Here is a 22,389-nt window from a genome sequence, read left to right on the forward strand (position 1 = left end):
GCAGGCTGTGTCCCCCCCAGTCCATGGAGGTCCACAGTGGAGCAGATCTCCACCTGCAGCTGGGGAGGACCACACGCCAGAGCAGGTGGATGACTGAAGGAAGCTGTGACCCCGTGGGAAGCCCACGCTGGAGCAGGCTCCTGGCAGGACCTGTGGACCCGTGGAGAGAGGAGCCCACGCTGGAGCAGGTTTGCTGGCAGGACTTGTGACCCTGCGGGGGACCCACGCTGGAGCAGTTTGTGAAGAACTGCAGCCTGTGGCATGGACCCGCATTGGAGAAGTTCATGGAGGACTGTCTGTTGTGGGAGGGACCCCACGCTGGAGCAGGGGATGGGTGAGGAGTCCTGCCCCTGAGGAGGAAGGAGCAGCAGAGACAAGGTGTGGTGAACTGACCTCAATCCCCATTCCCCATCCCCCTGCGCTGCTCAGGGGGAGGAGGTAGAGAAATTGGGAGTAAAGTTAAGCCCTGGAAGAAGGGAGGGATGGGGGGAACTGTTTTTAAGATTTAGTTTTATTTCTCATTATCCTACTCTGATTCGATTGGTAATAAATTAAACTAATTTCCCCAAGTCAAGTCTGTTTTGCCCATGACAGTAATTGGTGAGTGATCTCTCCCTGTCCCTATCTCGACCCACGAGCCTTTTGTTATATTTTCTCTCCTCTGTCTAGTTGAGGAGGGGGAGTGATAGAGCGGCTTTGGTGGGCACCTGGTGTCCAGCCAGGGTCAACCCACCACAAAAACCTTGCCTCAAAGTCACTCATCAAGTGTGTTAACTCTTGGGGAATTTAAGACTGGCACTGGATGTTTCCAGATATTTCCATTGCCTTTAGGATGAATCTTTTTGCAAGGGAGGGATGGAGAGATCCCTCTGTGTACTTCCTGAACCATCAATTTTTTAATACCCATAGAGCTCACCCAAAATGACCAAAAATTCAGTGCTCTAATGGCAGAACACCAGCTCTCTATCTAAAATATGGTATTTCATGGAGTGTGACAGATTTTTTTTAAAATTGAAATCAAACATTTTTTTTTAAGAAAACTAAAATCTCTGAACCTGGATTTCCATAGGAAAGGAGTCCATATACCTTCTTTTCTTACTCTGCCTAGTCATCTATGGAGCATCTTGTTCATCAATCAATGGTCCTCATGGCATTCTCTCTGAAGAGACTGATGTGTGCCCATAACTATGGCAAAGGTATTTTAATCTGTTTTATTTTATAACTTGGTAGTAACATCCTGGGACCTTGCTGGCACACACAGAAACCAAGGAATGTCATGCTTGTGCCACTTGTTCACACATTGCTGGTCTGAGCTGGGGAGGATTTGCCTTACCATTTGCCTAAAGCACTTGATCAGTGAAGGTTCTACAGGGTGTAATGATCCTCACGTGAAAATAGTCCTTGGCCAAGAGTGGAGTTTTTTATTCTTCATTTAACTACTTCTTAGAAGATTAGAGTTTTATCTCCAGTCTGTGATTGTTTCACTGACATCAGAAAAGTGTGCGCACATTGGCTGTCTAGTATGTCTTTGTGTGGTAGTGAGTTCTTTAAGCATCCGCCTTGTGCCCAGAGACCAAGGTTCATGTTACTGCTTCAAAAATCCTTAGTTATTCATTCAAAGGGGAAAAGCTCCTACTGGAGGGACTAAAAAGACATACACCAGAATAAAGTACTTATTCAAGAGGTGAAAGACTGAAATTAATATCCCCAAACTGGAAAGACAAGATCTAACCTTTGTCTTCTGCATATCATAGAATTATAGAATAGTCTGGGTTGGAAGGGACCTTAAAGATCACCTAGTTCCAACCCCTTGGCATCGGCAGGGACACCTTCCACTACACCAGGTTGCTCAAAGCCCCATCCAATATTGATTGAACACTTCCAGGGACGGGGCATCCACAGCTTCTCTGGGCAACCTGTTCCAGCGCCTCACCACCCTCACAGTGAAGAATTTCTTCCTTACATCTAATCTAAATCTACCCTCTTTCAGTTTAAAGCCATTACCCCTTGTCCTATCACTACATGCCCTTGTAAAAAGTCCCTTTCCAGCTTTTCTGCAGCGTCCCTATAGGTACTGGCAGGCTGCTATAAGGTGTCCCTGGAGCCTTCTCTTCCCCAGGCTGAACAACCCCAACTCTCTCAGCCTGTCCTCATAGGAGAGGTGCTCCAGCCCTCTGACCTTTTTTGTGGCGCTCCTCTGGACTCGCTCCAACAAGTCCATGTCTTCCTTGTGTTGGGAGTCCCAGAGGTGAATGCAGTACTCCAGGTGGGTTCTCACGAGAGTGGAGTAGAGGGGGAGAATCAGAGAATCACCTCCCTCAACCTCCCTCGACCTGCTGATCACTGGATATCAAGTAATTGTCTTCACTGTCAGCCTTCAACCACCCTGGATTGATGTCTCTCTGGACCAAAAATGCTATTTTTAGTGTTAAGAAAGCTGAAGTGAAATCGCTGCATCCCTGAAAAAATGTTTGCGTTGCTCTAATTTTCATTTTCACATTGAAAACATTTTGCTGGAAAATCCTCATCTAACCCTCTATTTGAGTGCTTTATCGGCTCCTTCTTGTTTACTAAGGCCTTTGATATCATTCAACTGAAGCTAAAGGTGGACTCTGTGCCCTCCTAAGAATTCGAGCTACCACTACAACTGTACTACAGCGTGTCTTGTGCACCGAGGGGTGAACTTGGCTCTGAGTTACTACACTTATATAGAGAGATAAGTACATGCAAATCACCATAGTGGCTCTTGGAGCAAACTCTCCCCCAGACTGCACCCTGCAGAGGTGGCTTTCCTCCCTGGTCTTTGCTGTGCAGCCGCGAGATGCCCCTCCGGGGGCTCTCCCTGCCCTGCGGGGCGCTGCTGGTGGCTGTAGGGACTGTGACTTGGGAGAACCGTTGGGGTTGGAAGCCGAAAACCTTCCGTGAGCCTCGGTGAACCCACTCCACCTGTCCCTCATGCCGGGTGTATCCGTTGGTTGTCAGCGCTCGTTAAGACCGAGGGCATCTCTCTTGCTCGCTCTGCCTTCTCTGTGTCTCTGATTTCACTGGAATGGAGTCAAATGGAGACGAGTCCACGCAGGGTTTGGAACGGATCAGCAGGTCAGCTGGGAATGCCTGTCAGGCAGCCAGCATGCTCCCTCCCTTCTCCCTGGCTTTCTTTGAGGTTTGTAGTTCTTCTGCTTTCTTGTTGCTATTGCCACCCTCCCCACACTCCCCCTGCCACACACCAAGCACCCAGACCTTTCCTGAGCACTTTACTTAATCCCCAGGATTCTTTATATAGGAATTAATCTTCTCGTCACAGTGGGAGAGCTCGGAGGGAGGGGGTACATTTATCTCTCCTGCTGAGGTCTAGAGTTGCATTGCTGTGATTATTGGTGGTAGCAGTGTGCATGTGTCTGGGGATCTGTGTTTAGCTTCTTCATTTCTTAAACAGCACAGGGGCAGCAGCAAGGCAAGTTGGCAGCCTTGCTGCCTAGCTGCATTGTGTCTGCTGCTGGAAAAAGGGAGTGTGAGTGGGGAGCAGCATGGCAGAGCAAGAAGCCAGTGGCTTGCAAGTCCTTCTCTCCACCCTCCAGGTAAGAACAGCTTGAACTAATGAGAGAGGTGCTTGGGCTTGTTTTCCTCTTTAATTCACCAGCAGCAACTTGTTGGGCTGAGGTTGTTTGTACAAGCTCCCTGCTGGCTTGTTTCTAAAAGCATCAGCGTGCCGGAGTCCTGACCTGCACCTCCCACCCTAAAACGCCTTTATGAAATGAAGTTTCACTAGTTGGAGATGAACGCTGGCAATTACTGCTATGCATCAATCACTGAGCCCCGTCTGAGGGCAGAGTCTCGGCTCCCGAGATCTCGCTGCGTTCAGCGGGGGAGCGAGGGAGGTGTGAGGAATCGGCTGCTTTGCAATGAATGGGACCTGACAGAGCTGTCAGTCTGCGAGCTAGGCAAGCCCCAGCAGCGCACGCCGCTACTCCGAGGGCTGAGGGGGATGAGTAAACAGATCTGCCTGGAAGCAGCAAGTTCCTCCCTATCAAACTGTCTTCACCAGGACCCTTAAGCACTCACGAGGAAGTGATCAAAACTCTTGAGGCTAAGACCGGTGAGGCGCTGGCGTTGGGCGTGCTCAGTAAATGCTCCCAAAGAGCAGAGGGAAGGGAAGTGTCCCTGTCCAGGATTGTACTTGCTGGACAAGCTCAGCCACAGGATGAAGGAGAGGTATCTCTTCCTCTGCCCATAGGTGATCCCCTCGGTTCTGTTTTCCCCCAGCATGGATGCGCTCCTCCCAGTCTTGCAGGAGAAGATGTCATTAAGATGAGGCATGAGCCACCCTATGGAACAGGGTGTGTGTTTTGGGAGGGAACCCGTGCTTTCATGAGCCGTTGTTTTGTCATGAGGGATGGACAGGAATTGCTTTGCCAAGACAAGCTGCCTGCATAAAAAGCAGCTTTTAGATAGTTATGGTGAAATGCCAGTTGTCTGTACTTCTCAGGTACTCCTGTGTGCAGTTGTGCTGATGTGGGTCAGAGCTCCGCAGGGATGGGAGTTTCACATCTGAGGCAGCAGCATCCTCTGACTGCTACGTGTGTTGTCAAAACCTCACACATTGCAGAAGTGGAAAATGAGGGGTAGGGTGTGTAAAACCCTCCTGGATCAGCCCAGGGATTCATGTCTCCCAGCCCTGTGTCTCGGAAGGTTTCTGTGACCAGCTGCAAGTCTGTAGAGGAGGCTATAAAACCCCATGATACGCAGTTGGCTTCAAAACTGTATTTGTGGGGGCTGATCAGCCTTGACATTTTTATCCAAGCTTATGTAACTGTCAACAGCTTTTTTTTCTCATGTCATTAAAAAACCCTAGTTTGCTCTCTATTGTACCCTGTGGCAGTGAGTTCTGCAGGTAAACTGGCACACTGAAGAAAATTGTCCTACTGTCCTTTTATTTTTTGGCAATGTAACTTGCTTGCCCTAAGTTCTTACAGTTTTTTTAATGCATGTTTTGTACTAGATCATGTGTTTGCTGTATCCAAATTATAGTCCTCTCCCTATTACTTTGGATAATTGAGAGCTGAGTGTACATCTCCTGTTTTTTTCTTATGCTCTCCGACATTAGCAGTCCTGGTGCTCTCTGCATAATCTGGGAACAGAACTGGGCAAGGCCCAGGATTAAATTGGAAGCTGTAGTTTAAAATCACATACGCAATTCATTGACAAATCTACATGGAGAGCTAGAGTAGGAATAGTTAGGAACACTGCAGGTGAAATAGGTGGTGGTATTGGTAAAATTGCAAGGTAGCACAGCATTCATCCCCAGTATTACAAAATCTAACCTTGGTACAAGACCCTTGTTTCCAAAAATTCTGTATTCACTTAGAGAAGAACAAAAGGTTTTGCTGTTACATCTTCAATTAGATGCAGAGGTTTGAGTGTTAGAGGACAGAAAGTAAGTGGTTGATGGCAATTACAATACTGGTATTTTCTGATTCACCTCCTTCCCCTATGTCCAGCCAAAACATTACCAGAATAACTGTAATACCATCACCTATCTCTGCTACAAAAATCAGGTGATAAAAAAGACCTTTACTTGACACAGTTGGAAAGCACTGGCCTCGGAAATAATAACTTTTGTTGATGTTTGCATTTGCTGATAACATCTCTTCACACTTTGTTATTTTCTGCAACAGCTGTCCAAAACATAGTTGCTTTGGTTTTGTGTCCTACTGGATTGTTAGTGCTGGTTCATATTCTTTTATTGGGCATGAAGAACATGTCTGCTGCATACAGCAGGCTATTCTGCAGTCTATTACTGTCTATTTTCCATTTCTGTTAGCACATAATATTGCTTTGTATGCAGAAAGCTTTCAGCTGAAGAATGAGGGAACATTCAACCACCAAGCCATTGTTTATGAACCTTGGAATAAAAACATCCTTTCTCCTTCAGTCACTCACACAGGGCTAAATTTCTACCTCCCTTCCAAGCACTGGCACAGATTATTATTCTCAGTTGAAGGAATGTCCCCACCTGAGATAGGGTCTATCGCCTTCAGCCAAGGGAGTGATCTACCCTATCTCCTCCTGGCATAGACTCTTTTACTCTTAGTCTTGCAGCCTGGCTTTGGTAAGGATGGTATTAAGCAGAACAAAACCAGAACACCAGGCACTTTGTAACTGAACTGCTCTAGTCAAGGAAAGAAAGGCATTTGGTTTCTGAGTTCTTCAGAACTGTTCCCAGTGCAACAAAAGAGCATGATCCTCCAAAGACAGCTCAAACCTCTGAAAGTGTAACGTGTTACAGATGTTCTGAAAAGTGACAAGGTGAAAAGCAAAAAGAAGAAACTGCTTTCAAAGCCCAGCTGCATTTTGTCACCAAAATGTCACTGCAGGGAAGATGTGACATTTCAGATTTCTAGGTAAAAAGTGCTTCATTGCTTATAAGGTACAGCTTTAAAATGTGAATTTCAGATTTAAGAAAAAGTTCTCCCTGTCTCACAGGTTTTGTGTCAGTATGGCAAAGCCGAGCTGTTAGGACTTTACTGTAGTTTCTCATTTTGCTTCTAACCCTGTTACCTTCTTCTTTGCTCTCTCTTCTTGACTCTCCCCCTCCAAAGTGCTCCAATTATCACTCCCATCCCTCTGGCTTGGTTAGTGTTACCCCATTCTGTTCCCATCTCTTACTGCATGACATCGACCTCCTCACCTCACATCCAGCTCTGCTCTGTCTTTCATACACAGACAGTGCAGTACCTAGGCTATGTACTGTTGCTATGACAGGGACACTGCCTCTGTGTGATTATTCCTGTTTGTGCCCGGCTAAGGCTGGGCTGGTTACTACTCCTCACCCAGATCCCTGGCCACATCATGGCAGAAATAAACATCCTCCCCATGTACAGTTTATGACAGGGAAGAAGGTCTGACATCCCATTTTACAGGCAGCCACCCTAATGCAAAATCCCAGAGAGATTTGGAATTAGATCTCTTGTTTCTTTTAATGCCAGGAGGAGGTATCTGGGCGTTAGTTAAAAACAGCTGTTAGTTGCTAAGAACAATAGAAAACTGAGGCCAGCATCTTTCATTGTGTCCCAGACTGCTGAATCCCTTGAGACTGTAGAGCATCCTGGTTCCTACTCCTGGTTGTCCTGGCCCTCATCTCACTCCATCTTCTAACCAGTTAGCTAACTAAGAAGCATTTTGATTCTTCCCATGCTTTTTCTCTGCTCTCTTCCTCGCTTGCCAGGCTCGGATGTGAGCCTGCCTTGGTTACCCTTGAGAACATCTCCTTATTTCATGGCAGTGTACATCGCGTCGCTTGAGGAGTCCCAGATTTCCTGTTGGCTCTCAGCATGTTTTCACATGCTTCCTGAAGCCACAGTCCCCGTTCACATATTCTGCAAAGCTGGCAACCCCTGGGGCTGTTGGCAGATCTTTGGCTCAAACTGTGTCCTACTATATTGGACTGCACAGGTTCCCAAATGCTATGATTCAAAAGGAAAGAGGTGAAAATCTTATGTATCAATCAAGGATGTTATTTGTGTAAAGGGATTCCTCTCTGAATGGCTGTGGTGCCCAGCAGGGAACAGATACAGGATCCACTGTTTGCTAACTCGAACCTCTCCGCTCCTTTGTGCTGCCTCTTTTGAGCTGTTTTGCTGGCTGGCTGACAAGGCAGTTCTATTGTTATCCTAAAGACAAGTGGGAAGATATCTATGCTGCTCCAGTGACAATGAATATAAACGTATTTTGCAAAATGCTTTTGTCTCCTCTGCATCCTTGCACTTATGCTGTCAGCAGAGCTGCTGAGATTCCTGGCTTTGAGCAAAATAAATGCAAAAATCCCAGGAACTGCTCAACAAACAGAATGCTCACTGGTTTAGGCTGGGGATGGAGGAGCTCGAAGTTTGGATCTGTGTTTTTGGGAGGCAGCTTGACAGGCAGGGCTTAGTGGAATAGCCTTAGAGGGAACAAAAATCAGCTCAAAACCAGATGGCCATTTTTATGTGGTTCATTAACTGAGTTTTACTGAGACTGTTGTACCTGAAGTGAACAGTGGTGGACTTAGTGTCCTCCTATTCCTTACAAAAAATATTCTAGCTTTGGAGCAGCAAAAGTAGTGCAGTTAGGGCAGTGAGACACTCAGCTATAGGGTTCAAGAGGAAACCCTTCACAGGGAAACACTGGGTGCTCCAGCAGCTCTTCCGTGTGTCTATTGCCAATGCCACTTAGCCTGCACGAGCTTCTTTTCTGCTTTAACTGTGGAAGGAAAGGGATCATTCTCTGCAAACAATCTTACAGAAGTAGTGCAGGCTTCCACCCACCCCAGCTTTCAGGGTCACTGCTTGTTCTTTCCACCTCACCTGTCATCTCCTCCCTGTCCAAGGAGAACCTAAAGGTAACCCCGAACCCTTCCCTACAACCCCTGGCTCACCACCATGGGGCACTGCTAAGCAAGAAAGAAGAAAGGAGGCTAGCATCCATGCATTAACCCTAAACTCCTGCCAGGCCACAAGAGAAATATTGAGGTTTGACACTCTCGTGAATCAGCGCAGAACACTAAAACCCCTCAGAGGAAGCCGAGGCATGTGTCTTGGACTCTGCTGAAACTCTTCTACCGACTAAACTGGGACCAGAATTTCACCCTCTGTCCCCAGGCTGGCCGCAGCTGTTTCTCTGAGCATGCTGCCAGCTCCTCTGAAAATGCCTCCAGTTGGGCTATCCAGAATTTCCTGCAACTGCATTAATGACAATTCAGGACCTCAGGGTGCAAAATGTACCCAGAGACTGATTGGAGCAGCAGCAACTACGGCTGGGCTGAGCAAAAGTGTGTGGTGCAATCCGAGTCTCAGCAGAACTTTTCATGTCAACAAGGAAAGTGGGCTTCGGTCTGTCTTCTGCTGTCCCTCATCCTTGCCTAGGATGGCTTGTGCCTTGAGGAGAAATGAGATTGTGTCATGAATGTTCCTGGAGACCCCTTTATCCCTTCCTGCAGAAATGCAAATGTGACAGGATAGCTGTGTTGCTAAATCAGTTGAATGCAGATCTGGAGAAATGGATTATAACCCTCTGCATCTGAGTTAATCATGTATAAAATGGCTAATAATCCCACCATGCCTCACATCAGTGCTTGAGAAATCAGGCAATAAACATCGGGAAAAAATACCTGAAGTTCTGGTGACAACAGAGTAAAAAAAAAAAAGAGGAGTAAATTAATAATTCGTTTTCAGTGCGGGGCTTGGATTCTGCACAATAAATAATGCACAGAACCACATGCTAAATGATGAGGACAAAAAGCTATATGGGGTAATTTTCCAGGCAGCAGGCACTGTTCATCCTGAAAAAGAGGTTTTGTGAAATAAAACAAGTTGTCATGAAATTAAAAAATGAAGTTATGCTAGGGGGGCAAATGAAACATCATGTATGCTTTAAAACTGGTGCTTCTTAGCTGTTGAGGGCCTGACTTTGTACTCATGGCCAGGCTATTTAAATTAGACTATTTGCATGTAATATAATGGCGTGTTATACCATGTCAAGCAGCTTTATATTATGTATTTTTGTACAACTGCTGTATTACAGACACAAACACACATTAAACTATATTATGTAAGGAGGCATATGCATTTGTTTAGAATACTTATCTTTTACATACACTACAAAAATATATTCAAATGCATCTGCTTATCTATTTGTAAGTCAAGAATAACTATTGGTGGTTATCTAGCTTCCATAGGTGTTTTCTATGCCTACAGATAAATTTATATATTACATCAATATTTTTGTATCAATGGAAAATTTCCACCTTCTCCTTCTCTCAGGCTTCAATGATTTCCCTCTGTAAAATATATGAAGAGATGTTTTCATACAGAGAGGTGTTTTCTTGAATAGATCTTGCCTGTGTTTCTTTGTTTAGCATAATCTAATTTTCAGTGTATTATGCTGCATTTTGTTGTGATGGCTCAGAGATCTTTCCAACACATTTTTCTGTCCAATGCATTGGTCCAGTCCTCTTGGCTTTATCTATAATGGGAAAAATATGTCTGTGGTAGAAAATAAGTTCATGGACATCTTTGAATTAAAGTTTATTACATTACATTTAGCAAAAAGTGCAAAAAAGTTACTTGTATTGAAAAACATGTGGGCTGATGATGGTTAATTATAGCAGTGTCTACTGACACCAGCAGAGAGTTTACTGATGTGTGTTAACAGGAAGAAAAACATTTCGTATATGTACTGGGAATTTAAGATATGGGGAGGGATTTTGTGTCACTTGGTCTGGGATAGTAGGGTTGAAAATTGCTCCTGGAGTTGTTGCTATGACAGGGACACTGCGTCTGTGTGATTATTCCTGTTTGTGCCAGGATAGGTAACACGACATGTATCATCATTGCTCTTGCGATGAAATTTAGGGGTGATTTATGCCTCTGGAAGTGCAGGTGAAAGCCCCTCCTTCCACAGGGCTCCAGGAGGAGTCAGTGGGAAGTGCAGAAGTAAGGCAGTGCTTGCTAGTAGCTCCTCATGGAATGAACCGTGCTCCTGGGGAGAGGCGGCCCTTTTCTGTGTGCGTTAGGGTTGATGTATGCACACCTGAGAACCTCAGGCTTTCACATGTCTTTGAAAATCCTAAATCCATAGGCATACCATGCGCCCACATATGTCATTGGGCTCTGCCAGACTCCAGCCTCGTGACTATGTTCTTCTCACCAGACCAGGATAGAAAATAATTCCCTCTTGCCTTTCCCCGTTCTTTTAATAAGCACTTGTCTCACAGATAGTCTATTTGCACCTGTTTGCCTACAGGGCCCGATGGGCCATAGGATAGAAGTGCTGATCCATCAGCCAGGGCCATTCTGCGTGCCGGGCTTGCTGCTCATCTCCGCAGGAAAGGATGAGGGGCTGTGATTCTTGGGCAAAGCAGGCTGATTTCAGTCACCGGGGGACTGTAAGGCCAGAATGTGCCTGGAAATTGGTGAGACGTGCTCCTTGAGGGAGAGCTATAACCTTCTCCAGGGAGACCAGGAACAGTACAAAGCAATTTCACCAGACAGTTTCCCTTCTCCCCATTGACAAAACCAAGTTTGCTTCAGAAGGTGAGGAATGAGTGTTAGGGGGAAGCCACATGGTATGTTCTTGTACAACTAAATTGTCCAGCTCTGTTGACATACTGGTGGGTCATCAGTGCCTGCAATCCTGGAAGCTATGTGTGGAACAGAAAGCACTACTCTGCTGCTGTTTAAGGAGAGAGTTTAATTTCAGAAAAGATGGTTTAATTTAAAGATGACTTTGAAGCACGCACGTGAGTCCAAACCACCCTCAAATATTTGTAGACATTTTCTGTCATAATCTAAAACCTAAAATATCTGCTTTTTTTCTGATTGTTTCATCTTTATGAGAAGTTGACCCAAATGTAGTCTAGGTGCATTCTTTGGGTGAAGGTTCAAATCTCCAAGAACTGAATAATCTTTTGACTTTTCATACAGGGAAAACAATTTATCTTAGTACAGCTTTGGGAAGGCAAGTCTAATGTGATGAAGAATGCCCCTTAAAATAAGGGAAACCTGGTCATTCTCCTCCACAGGTCAACGGAGATAGACCACATTCATATCCATGACTTAGGATTTGCTTTCGATCTGTTGTGCTGTTATGGCCTTACTGAGTGGAGACCTACCATACTATAAAGAAATCAGGGTTTCTGAAATCAAGAATTTGTCATTGATTTCATAAGATGTCTTCCAGAGAGGACAAAGATAACATAGTAGACATTCTTCTGCCCACAGGCACTACTAAGCTACAAAAAAGAGAACGAATGTTTTAGACCAGCTATTGATTGATAGAATAACATCTGCTTGATAAGAAATTCCATGAGCAAAGCTAAACCTCCTTCCCTTAGGGGGTTTAAAGAACAAGGTTGGGTTTTTTTCTCCTCATGGTCTTTTCTTCTGGAAGAACACAGCCTCACTTTCAAAAGGTGCCATAGGTTGAGGTGGAATTAATGAGAACAGCAAAACTTTCATGATGACTCTTATTAGAAAATTGAGTAATTCTGACACAGAAGTCCTGCGGGAGAAATAACTACCAAAGAAATCTTGGCTTTTTTCCCCCTTTCAACAAGGGATGCTTTGAAACCAAAACATACATTTTTTTGACACTAGAGCCATGGAAGCACCCCAGCGTTGTGTTTTACTGCAATCAACTTCTGTGAAGCCTTTTATGCACATTAATTTTTGGTGTAATTTACAGGCAGAGGCTTCCCACTGGGCCCAATGGGAATTTGATCCCTATAGTAAACAGAGACAGATTATTCTCCCCTGGGCCCATCTGCTCCACTGCACTCTCTGCTACCTATTTCCTTCCTTTCAAAAGAGAGAATGAAGGTGTATTGATGGCTAAAGCAGGAGTCCTGGGCTTTATTTCAGGACTGTTACAAACTCCATCAAACTCACTAACGTCTGTGCCTCCAGATTTCTCCATTTGGTCAGTAAATGGAGATAAAACTCATCTGTCAAATTAGGGCAAAGGACTCTTAGTTCACATTGTTTCCCAAATCAAAGGGTGGAACAACTTACTCCATGAGCAGTTGACACTCATGCAGCCTCGGTGAAATTAGTGCAATGCTGGTCATCCTCTGCCATCCTCTGTTTTTTTATGGGATTCCTGCTGAAAGGCCAAAGCAGCAGATTTACAGTGAAGATAAGGTCGGCCTTCCATTTTATTCAGGATTAACCTGGCAAGCAGGAGCACAACAGGGAGAGAAAGAGATCCTGCCATAAGCAGTTTGCTTGGCATGGTGAATGCCCACCTGTCTGCGCAGCAAAGGAGGGGAGGAGGGAGAATGGTCCACCTGACCTTTCCCTGTGATTAAAATGCTGATCTGATGAAGTCAGAGGAACAAACTGAACTGCCTCTTTCAACCCTCCATTTTTCCAGGAATAAACCAGCACCATCCACATGGAGACAGTTTCTGGAGAGGCTAGGGCAAAGCAGCACTACTGCCTTGTTTTTTCTGGCCTCCTCTTTGGGAAAATCTCCTGCATTTGAGTGGCCTCTTGCCCCATGCTGAAGTTCTTTCTGCAAGTGGGTGAGAGAGCTGGAGATGACAAATGAGAAAGAGAATGTGTGCCTGGCTCTGTTTTTCTTTGACAATCTCTCTTCCAATAGGGCCAAGGTCATTTGATCTCCCCATAATGCACAGGGATTTCAAGGGGACAGCTGGAAGCAGACGTGCATTAAAACGACTTGCTCTCTGAGATGAAAACCATGCTTATTAGCGGTTTGTTTCAAAAGCTCCCGCAGCAGCGGCTGTATCTCACTGACTGCAAACTCTGGAGGGTTTTGTCTAAAAGGTGGTTGTCTGAGTGGCTGGCTGATCAAACAGTTGGAAATCTTCCTAGCTGAGTTCCTCTGCTATGTCCTAACAAAACCTGTAGAGCACTGTTACACCAACAGGTCTCCTTGAGAACATGCTTAAATAAAATAGGACACAACAACTACTTTTTGGCGGTCTCTCCATGCTGGCAATGGATGCAGGCATTGGAGGTAGACTCTGACATAGACCAAATCTCCTACTGGATATTTGCTGAAGAATTTACCTTTCTCTCAGAGATCAGACCACCGTGACATCAAGACTGCATTTGCTCAGATCTCAGTGAGACACATGTGGGCCTATGGAGAGATCAGAGGTCACTTCCCATTGCTGTGCCAGCAGCAGAGGAATAAATGGCTCCTGCCAAAGGTCCCCTCTTTTCACCAGAGTCATATGCCATTGCACGTTCAGCCTGTTCTCATGTGAGAGTGTCTCAGGAGAGACAGTCCATGGAGGAGTTTGGTGAAGTCCACAGGGGATCTCAGTGGAGTGAAGCTAAGCAGCGTGCAGAGGATGGCACATCAGGGGACACTGTGCTCCTTGGCTCCTGGGTCAGGACGGGCTGGGTCAATGCTGCCCCTCAGACACCTGTGGGCACAGCAAGTGTCAAAGTTTGCTCCAAAAGTGCAGAAGAACCACAGTCTTGCTGCACAGAGAAGGGCACCAGTAGGAGTAAGAGCTCTCATTCATCTCTCACTTTGCAATGTCCCTGATCTACATTAGCCTGGATCTCAGCTGAGGAGCCTCTGGGAGGACAGTGAGCTCATATTTTTAAATTTAACTCCTGTCACGTTTTCCTGGAGCACAAACGCAGCATTGGGCTCATTCACTGAGCTAATAAAATGCCTTTTAGCTTGACTGACCAGCACTTAGTTTGCAAGTGTTCCTGAGTTACTGAACTGAAGTAACAAGGGCTGAATAAAGTCCCAAACATGTCTGTCAGTAACATGATGGCATTGGCTTGCTGCTGCTGGGTGTCTTGCGCGGCGTGGAGACTAAAGATAATAAAAAGCTTTGTTACCTTCTGGATGGAAGATGACATACCCCTGTCATACCTTTTAAAAACTTGGCAGCCTTTTCAGAGAACTGAGGGCTTTGCTTTTAGGAGATTGCTGTTTAAATCTAGATGGATGGGTCTCAGCAATGCAGTTAAACAGATGTCCTCCTTTACATTACTAGTAATAATACTTTGAATCATTAATATTTCGAAACAGAGTTTGCTATTCATTATAGATGCCGTTTTGTTTGTTGTTTGATTTTTCACTTAGACTGGATGGGTAAAATAGGTTCATCATTTTCACTTTCAGGTTCTATCTCTTAAGAAAATAAGCTGTGAATAATAATGGTTATTAGCAGTTTGTCTCCACTACCCATATCTCAATCATCATCATTATGTGTTGATTGATTAAAGACATTTTCATTGCTGAGAAAGCACTTTTGAAAGTGGGGTAGATTGACACATAAGGACACTTGTCTTGGCAAGAGAAAGGACCGTTTTTTTTCTAAACCAGAATGTATCTCATAATGATCCTTTTCTTCAGCCTGTACAAGTCGATGTCAGACTAATGTGTAGCAAATGGGAGTGTTAGCACTGGAGTACAGAGAGAAGCCCAGTCTGAACCCAGCATTAACCTAGGCAAGTGCCAGGGCAGACTGAGAGTAGACATAGGGACTCTTGTGGCTTTATTGTGCCTAGCCCAAGCAGGAACATCATGGAGAAGGCAAGGATAGCAGCATCTTCATTATGGCTATTTGTTTCCACATGCACATACTCACATTTGCTATAATATTCAAAATCTGTGGTTTTATTAAATAGCAAGTATATCTGGAAATTTTCCAAGAATCTTCCAAACTCACTTGTACTTTGAGAAATGCCATTGCTTGGAAAAAACTTTAATTCCCAAATGTGCTTCTCCTTTGAAAGACAGTGTTCTCTGGACTGACACCCATAAAATCTTACAAAGAAAGATAGTAGCATGTTTCATACTGCTCTTCTGTCATCACTAGTGGAAAAGCAAACTACAGCTGAACAGAAAACACAGATCCCTCCCTATTAAGTTTGGGTGGAAGTTGTGTTAAGTAGCTGGAACAGAGTGGCATTTGAATGAAACATTAATATTTTAAAATAGTTCAGTAACAGCTAAAGTAATATAAAATATAGGAATAAATCCAAGAAACAGCAATAAACAGTAGATGCTAACATGCATATAGAGATCATTGTGCAAGAATGGTTAATGCCTTATAGAAAATTATTAAGAGAGTGTGAAAGACATATGCTAGGATAATTTTGGCATTAAAATAAAAATAGATTAAAAAGAGGAAAAAAGTGAACCTTATAACATTAAATCGAGTCAAAATCTTTAGGTGTCACAGGTAGCTTATTGTGAAATAAGAGATGAAACCTGAGAGAATTTATCTGCAGTAGAAATTACAGAAAGAACATTAGAAATATTCAAAGGAAAGTCTAAAAGCCTTTTGCAGAACATCACGTGTTTTGATCTATCTCAAAGTTTCCTCATTCTTTTAACACTTCCAATTTGACAGAAGCATTTTAAGGTTATATAATAATGTGTTTTACCGCTGGTTCTGCATAATAAAGTAATTGCTCTATTAGCGATGCATTAGTGAGAGGAGCAAGTGACACAAGGGAACTTTGTATCAGGAGGAACTTCTGCACAAGGAAAATCTTTTCTTTGAGAACATAGAGACAACTTTGGCATGAAAAAAGAAAGAAAGGAAGAAAGAAAGAAAGAAAGGGAAAGAAAGGAAGACAGAAAGAAGGAAAGAAAAAAGAAAGAAAGAAAGAAAGAAAGAGAAAAAAGCTATTTACTTTGCCAACAGTATCCAAGATATTGCAGTCTCTCAGAGCATAATTCCTGCAGATATCTGGATGTGAATACATTTTATTAGTGTGACACTAATGGCGTGGCACTGACATGAACAACCTTGCTCTGAGGTTAGGCAAACCACCTTGGAGTCTTTGTGACACAGCAGGTGAAACATGCTTTGGAAAAGGGTCAGGTCATGGTCTATGTGCTTCTTAATTCCTGTATGGATGAATTAAATGTAGCATTTCCCTTATCTTTGGGCACAAGGATGAATTGCTTTGTAAATAGGGCTAGGACCCACTGGTGGTGAGTAGCCCTTTCTTCTCCCAGTCTGGCATTAGGATTTCTTGCAGGGGATAGGTCTTTTCTGCTGCACTTACTCCTGGGAAGTTAGGAAAAGAAGACTGATCTCAGGGAAGGAAATCTTTGAACCCCCACAAATAAATGGAAGTAAGTGTGTGATTGAGAGCTATAATACTTCTGTGTAGACAGTGTTTCTGCTTCATTTTATTGCAATAGCTATCTGGGCTCTGCAACCAATCCTCTTAGGTATTGACTAAGTGAATTTGCCACCATAGAGTGATATTTCTCACCAGGAAAATAAGGGACAATGAATCTTATCCTCTTGATGAGGCATGCAGTGGGGCAAGTGTTAATTAATATTTGTGAAGAAATCTGTGATCCTGTGATGAAAGGTGTTATGTTAGTGCAATTTATTGCATTAAATATAGTCAGATTCCTTGGCACAGATGATTTCCACCATGTTATTCACCACGTTATTTTGGCTAGAGATCAGCTCAGGCCAAGCTGTTACATCTCAACACCTTCAGTGTTTTGAAGACATTCAGATATAAGTTTGGAATTTGCCCATCTCTGCCTTGAAGCAGTTCAGTCCCATAGAGTGTAGCATATATCCTTTGAGAAGAAGCCCTGAAACTCAATGAAGAGGAGTAAAGTCCTGTACAATAGCAGGTTAGAAGCTGGCTTTGGGGCACTACTTCTGCCCAGTCGCCTGGACGAGCTGCCATCCATTGTGAAGGGTATGTAATCATTACACCCAGCAGTGACCTGGTGTGTTATCAAATAGAATATTGCAGGTTATTACCCCCAAGTGCAAATAAGGATGAGAGAAAACATACCTTCAGGCCACTGCAGGCCGTGAAAAAAACCACCCACCTGCCTGCAGCAGTCAAGAGAGAGGGACATTTTTTGTAAGTATTTGTTATATTCCCTGGTATAAAATCCACAACTGCTGATGCATAGAGCTTGGCTTGGTGTTAAGCATCAGCCGGCATGAAAACGGCTGGTGCTTGGGTAAATGGGGTGCTAGCCGTGCCTCACAGGGGCGGGCAGGAGCCAGCGAGAGGGACTCATCTCTAAGGCTTGGGAACAGGAGCAAGAACTTGTTGGACCACGAGTCTTGCTCTGGGAGGCCCTTTGGCTGCCCTGTGTACAGTTTGAGGGCTACGTGATCCCACACAGCTGCGGACGCCTTTCTTGCAGGATTAAAGAGGTCACTTAGGACACTGCCCGGACAGCAAGGTCCTTCGCTCTGAGTCTTTAAATAGCCCCTTTCCCTTCCATGTCTCCTTTGAGTTTCCTGGCTTGCTCAGGCCTATCTGACTGCTCAGCAGAGGAAATCCAGATTAGGCCAAAGAAAAGCACTTATTGTTTACCACAGAGGATGACAACGTCTGTGGTGGTGCTGAGGACATCTGGATGGGTGTTTGGGAGCAAGGGCAACAGGACTGTAACTTCTCGGGATCCTTCTAAAGCTGGATGATGGTAGTATTTTAACAAAGTGCTTCAGTAATAACAAAATTCAGGCTGTAATCACTTTAATTTGAATATTCCCTTATTCTGAGGTTGCCTAGTGATATTTCAGAGATCCCTGAACCCTTTTTTTCCCCTCAGAAATAATGATTTTATTTTTTTCTAAACCTCCATGTATCCAATACTGTAGATAATAACCTTCTAACAACAGGAAATCACATTTAGCTGGCTGAATATTGAGGCTGAGGATGGGAGCACACAGACAAGAAACTCTCCAGGGTATTTTGGTCTCTTATTTAAATGTGAGTTTTTAGCTCCACTTAAATTAGAAAAAGCAATTTACTCTGACAAGGCACAGAACGTAAGGCACCAAACCTGGCTTCACAGTTATTGTAAGGCTGGATAGTCAGCTGTGGGAAGAAGATATCCAGCTGGCAAATCCATAATGCCAGTGGTGAGTGGCTGTGCCCAGCAGTTGTGTCTGGTACGCACCTCTACCTCGCTGACGGCAGAACGTCGGGAAGGGAGTCTCTGTTTTAAGTGTTAATACAGTTATTAGCAGCCCTATAGTTTCTAGAGGTCTCAGGAGAGAGTGAGGACTAATGCTTCTTGGCCCTTTACCTGGTGTTGATTTTAGCTGGTATTAATTTTGCACCAGGATTTCTCTTCAATAGGCTTCGAGCGTAGAGAGTGAGAAATCTTACTTGCAGATGCAAGTCTCATTACACAGACAGTTAGGCTTCTGACTGCTGCTATTTGTGAGAGCAAATTTATTAAGGGTAAGAGAAGAAAGAAGGATGTATTTTGAACACGTCAAATCCTGCTTCCCTATTTAGAAACAGGCTATTTAAAAACAAACAAACAAACAAACAAGCCAACCAGCCAACCAACCCTGGAACTGGACATCCTATTCCTTGATCTCTCTAAAAAAAACAGATCTGGAAGTTTGTAAGGCCAATACAGCAATAGCTTTTCTTTAAAAACAGGCTATTTTTTTTTTTTTTTTTTTTCCTAAGCAGTCACACAGCTTTGTGAGACTATTAATTTAATAGGAGTATTGGTAGAAATCATGTTATGCATTGTCTTGCAGGAGTGACTTCTTTAATTTTGCATTTATTATTTTTGTGAGTGGAAAAATGGCTTTGTATTTCTTTCCCCAAATACAATATTTATTAGTAAATATCACATTGCACAAATTAATGCTGTTTGATTTCTTTCTGGGCATACTCCTTTTTTCAGTGTTAATGCTTAGACTCACAGCAAAGACTCTCCGTAGCCCGCATGTCTCATTTGGAGAAATACTTGCCTTTGGGCAAAAGACATGAAAGCCCAAGAGCTACACGAAAGACTGAGTTTATGGGAAGTCTTGGTTTTAAGCCAGCGCTACAAGGGGAACTGGACTGATAGCTGCTGTCCTTCAGGTGGGACAGGAAAAATCCCACTTCTGCTGGGTCTTCAAATCTTGGGGAAAACATCCCAGGAGACTTCCCTGATGAAATGAGATTACCTGTTACTGTGGCTTAGTTGCAATTTTATAATCTTGTCCTGAGTAAATAACAGCTTGTCTTGGTATGTTCCCAGGAGCAGGACAAGGAGACAGGAGCTCCTTCCTTGCTTAATCATGGGTCAGCAAAATAACCTGAGCTGCCTGCCTGTCAAACGGATCTTGGGATCAAGCTGCTGTCCTCCAAACCCAATGTCACTAACTAATCACTTGCTGCTTGTAATGTATCAATGACTATGCGCTGGGGTATTTTTTTATTCCTGGCTTTCTCCATCCTCCTGCTGTTTATCTATGAGGAGCTTCAGCCAAGCTAACCAAAGCCCCGGTGTTTCAGGGATTAATTCCCAGGAAGAGCTCAGAGAGGAACTATCAGCCGGGAGCTGATTAAATGCATCTGAACTCAGCCCTGTGATACTCCCGGTTGGGTGAGAAAGACAGCAGGCTTTGCTGAAGTGAGGTTAAGATGGGGGGCTCCAGCCAAAAAGTACAGCCATGCTTACCATTTTAAGTGATGTTTTTTGCTACTTTAGCCTTTGTCCAGCTGCAAGCCATGAAAGGCAGCTACAGGCTGTTGTTAATAGGTAACAATTTGGCTCTAACTTTAAATCCTTTTAGTGAAATCCTGCAGGAGGTTGTTGATTTTGTAATCTAACTTGAGCCTCTAGGAACTTTTCACTGCTCTCATTCTACCCATACACCATGAATGCATCTTCATTAGTCTATGCGTGTATAGATGTTGTATCTAACATTCGTATGTGCTGGCAGGAATGCAAAATATTTAGCAAGAGGAATTTTACTTCTCTCTTTGCTTATGGTTTGTTCTTGAACCATCAAACATATCTTTCAATAAAAATAACTAATGTGTTTATTTTAACCAGAGCTGGGTAAGTAATTTGCATCAAAGAAATTACTCTATTCATCTTTTTTAGATCAGGCACAAGTTGTGATTTTCTCATTTGTACTTACTGTTCAAAAAGATTTACTGAATATTTTTTGTGAATGAATTTGTTGGCAATTCATCCACAAACAGTTTAGTATGAGTATTAATTTAAACTATTGATTCTAATAGATTTCAATATCCAAATATCTTTGATGATTTTGAAAATCTCAAGCTAACTAGTCAAAATCTGAGCTGTTTATTTCAACAGGCAAGTTGCCATCTTGCAAGACAACAGCAACTTTAGGGTTGTTTTTTCTATTGCTATTTGTTGTCTTGCTATTATAAATTGGACCTTGGTTCTTCTGCAGTATTCCGTATTATTCAATGGTGCCGCTAAAGTTAGTGGGAAATATATTAGAATTTGTAATGGTACTAGGTTTTTATCCACTGTTTCAGCAAACACACAAGTCATCCAATTCCCTCACTAGTGTGCTGGAGGAAGGGGAACAATGGGACACCGGCACAGTCAGAGTTTTAGTGTTAAAACATCAAGAGTAAATACTCAGGTAAAATATTTGGCAATATCACCCAGCTTTAATTTGCACATTTTAAAGGTTGGTCATCCATGTCCCTTCAAGTTCTTTGTTCGCCTGAGTCCCTGAATAAAGCACATGGAAAGTCCGAGGATATCTTATGTCATCACTATTTGTGTTAATGGCTTAGGAAACCCACAATCCAATCAGTTAAAATAAACAACCCAGTGTAATAGGAGCATAAATCAATGAAGACTTCATTACTGAAACCTTAGTGTGTAATCCATCCACCTACAGAGGAAAGGGATACTGAGAGGCAGCAAGACAAAATCAGAAGACGGTCTGATTTAGGCAACCCTGATATTTAAAAAGGTGCTGAGAACAGTAACTCTTCCTGGAGTCAGTAAATTTGGGGGACACTCATCACTCCTGACAGCCTGCCCCTGACTATTAAGTCCCTATGCTAAAAAATGCCAAGAAACTCTTGGGAAGAGAGCTCTGATTGCTCTTTGTTTGCTCTGGGAGACTTGAGACACCTCAGGACTGTGGACTAATGAACAAAGACATGAATTAGCAATATTAACATATGACTAAAATTCTACCTGTTACCTAGAAGTAACTGCTCTGACCCTACTGCAGACTTTCCTCTCTGTGTGGTCCCTTAAGCCAGTAACACGAATTTGGACCCCTTCTCTAAGGTGAGGGTGGCAATACTTGGTGAACCAAGAGTTATGGGATTTCATTAAAGCCACGTATTCTCTTTGTCTTGGCTCTGAAAGAAGCAGTAATCCTATCATACTGAGCCTTTTGATTTCAACACGGCTCATTAAAGGGCTGAACTTTTATGTTCAGTTCAGAGATCTCTGCTTGTTGAGTTAATGTAGTAACGAATAGAAACAGCAGGCTCTCGCTCTGGGCATGGGCCAGCTCTGAGATGGGCATGAGACATGCACTTTTCCTGTGGATTTTAGCTAACAACAGAAGTAAGGTGAGTCTTCAGAAAGGCAGCAGTGCTCACAGACCCTCCTTCCCTGATTCCCTTGTTTCAGAAGTGATTCTCTGCCTGTTTGCTCCAATCTCTAATCCTCACCCAAGTCCTCTTTCTTCCTGCCCCTTCCCTGACCGCATTTTGTCTCACTCCTCTGCTGATACTTTTGTCCCTGTTGCTCACTTACGCCAGCATGAAATGTGTATTGAGCAGTTAAAGTTTGGTAGCACTGGTAATTGACCAAAACCAGTATGATGGGAATTCTGGTTTTCAGAGATTTGGAGTTTGTTTTTGTTAATAATTATGATAAAAAAAAGAAATTTAAGAATACATAATGTTAAGGATACAGAAGTTAGGAAACATCAGCACTGATGTAGATATTGCATGCAGGAGATGGCACATATAATTTGCCAGTACAGCAGGAGGTTTGGTTGAAGGGAGCTGCCAAGCATCCTATGGGAGTTCTGTGACAGAAGTGGAAACCTGATTCTCCCAGCTGACAGTTACCTGCTGTGACTCTGAAGACTGACCGCTTTCCTCC

At 43.6% G+C, this 22,389-nt stretch overlaps 1 protein-coding gene across 2 annotated transcripts in view; it reads left to right on the forward strand.

Annotated features, from left to right (window-relative positions):
- Window positions 1-3,353: 3,353 nt before the first annotated feature.
- The window catches only part of AGBL1 (AGBL carboxypeptidase 1), a 304,004-nt gene continuing 284,968 nt past the window's right edge, over window positions 3,354-22,389 (forward strand). Inside the window, exon 1 of one of the 2 annotated variants that reach the window (XM_075045069.1) lies at window positions 3,354-3,578. In XM_075045069.1, the coding sequence (XP_074901170.1) occupies window positions 3,528-3,578 (51 nt within the window). In that variant the 5' untranslated portion in view covers window positions 3,354-3,527. The remainder of the gene's footprint in view (window positions 3,579-22,389) is intronic. The other variant, XM_075045070.1, reaches the window with a different exon arrangement.

The sequence above is a fragment of the Buteo buteo genome, chromosome 13, assembly GCF_964188355.1.
Source record: "Buteo buteo chromosome 13, bButBut1.hap1.1, whole genome shotgun sequence".
NCBI classification, from domain to species: Eukaryota; Metazoa; Chordata; class Aves; order Accipitriformes; family Accipitridae; genus Buteo; species Buteo buteo.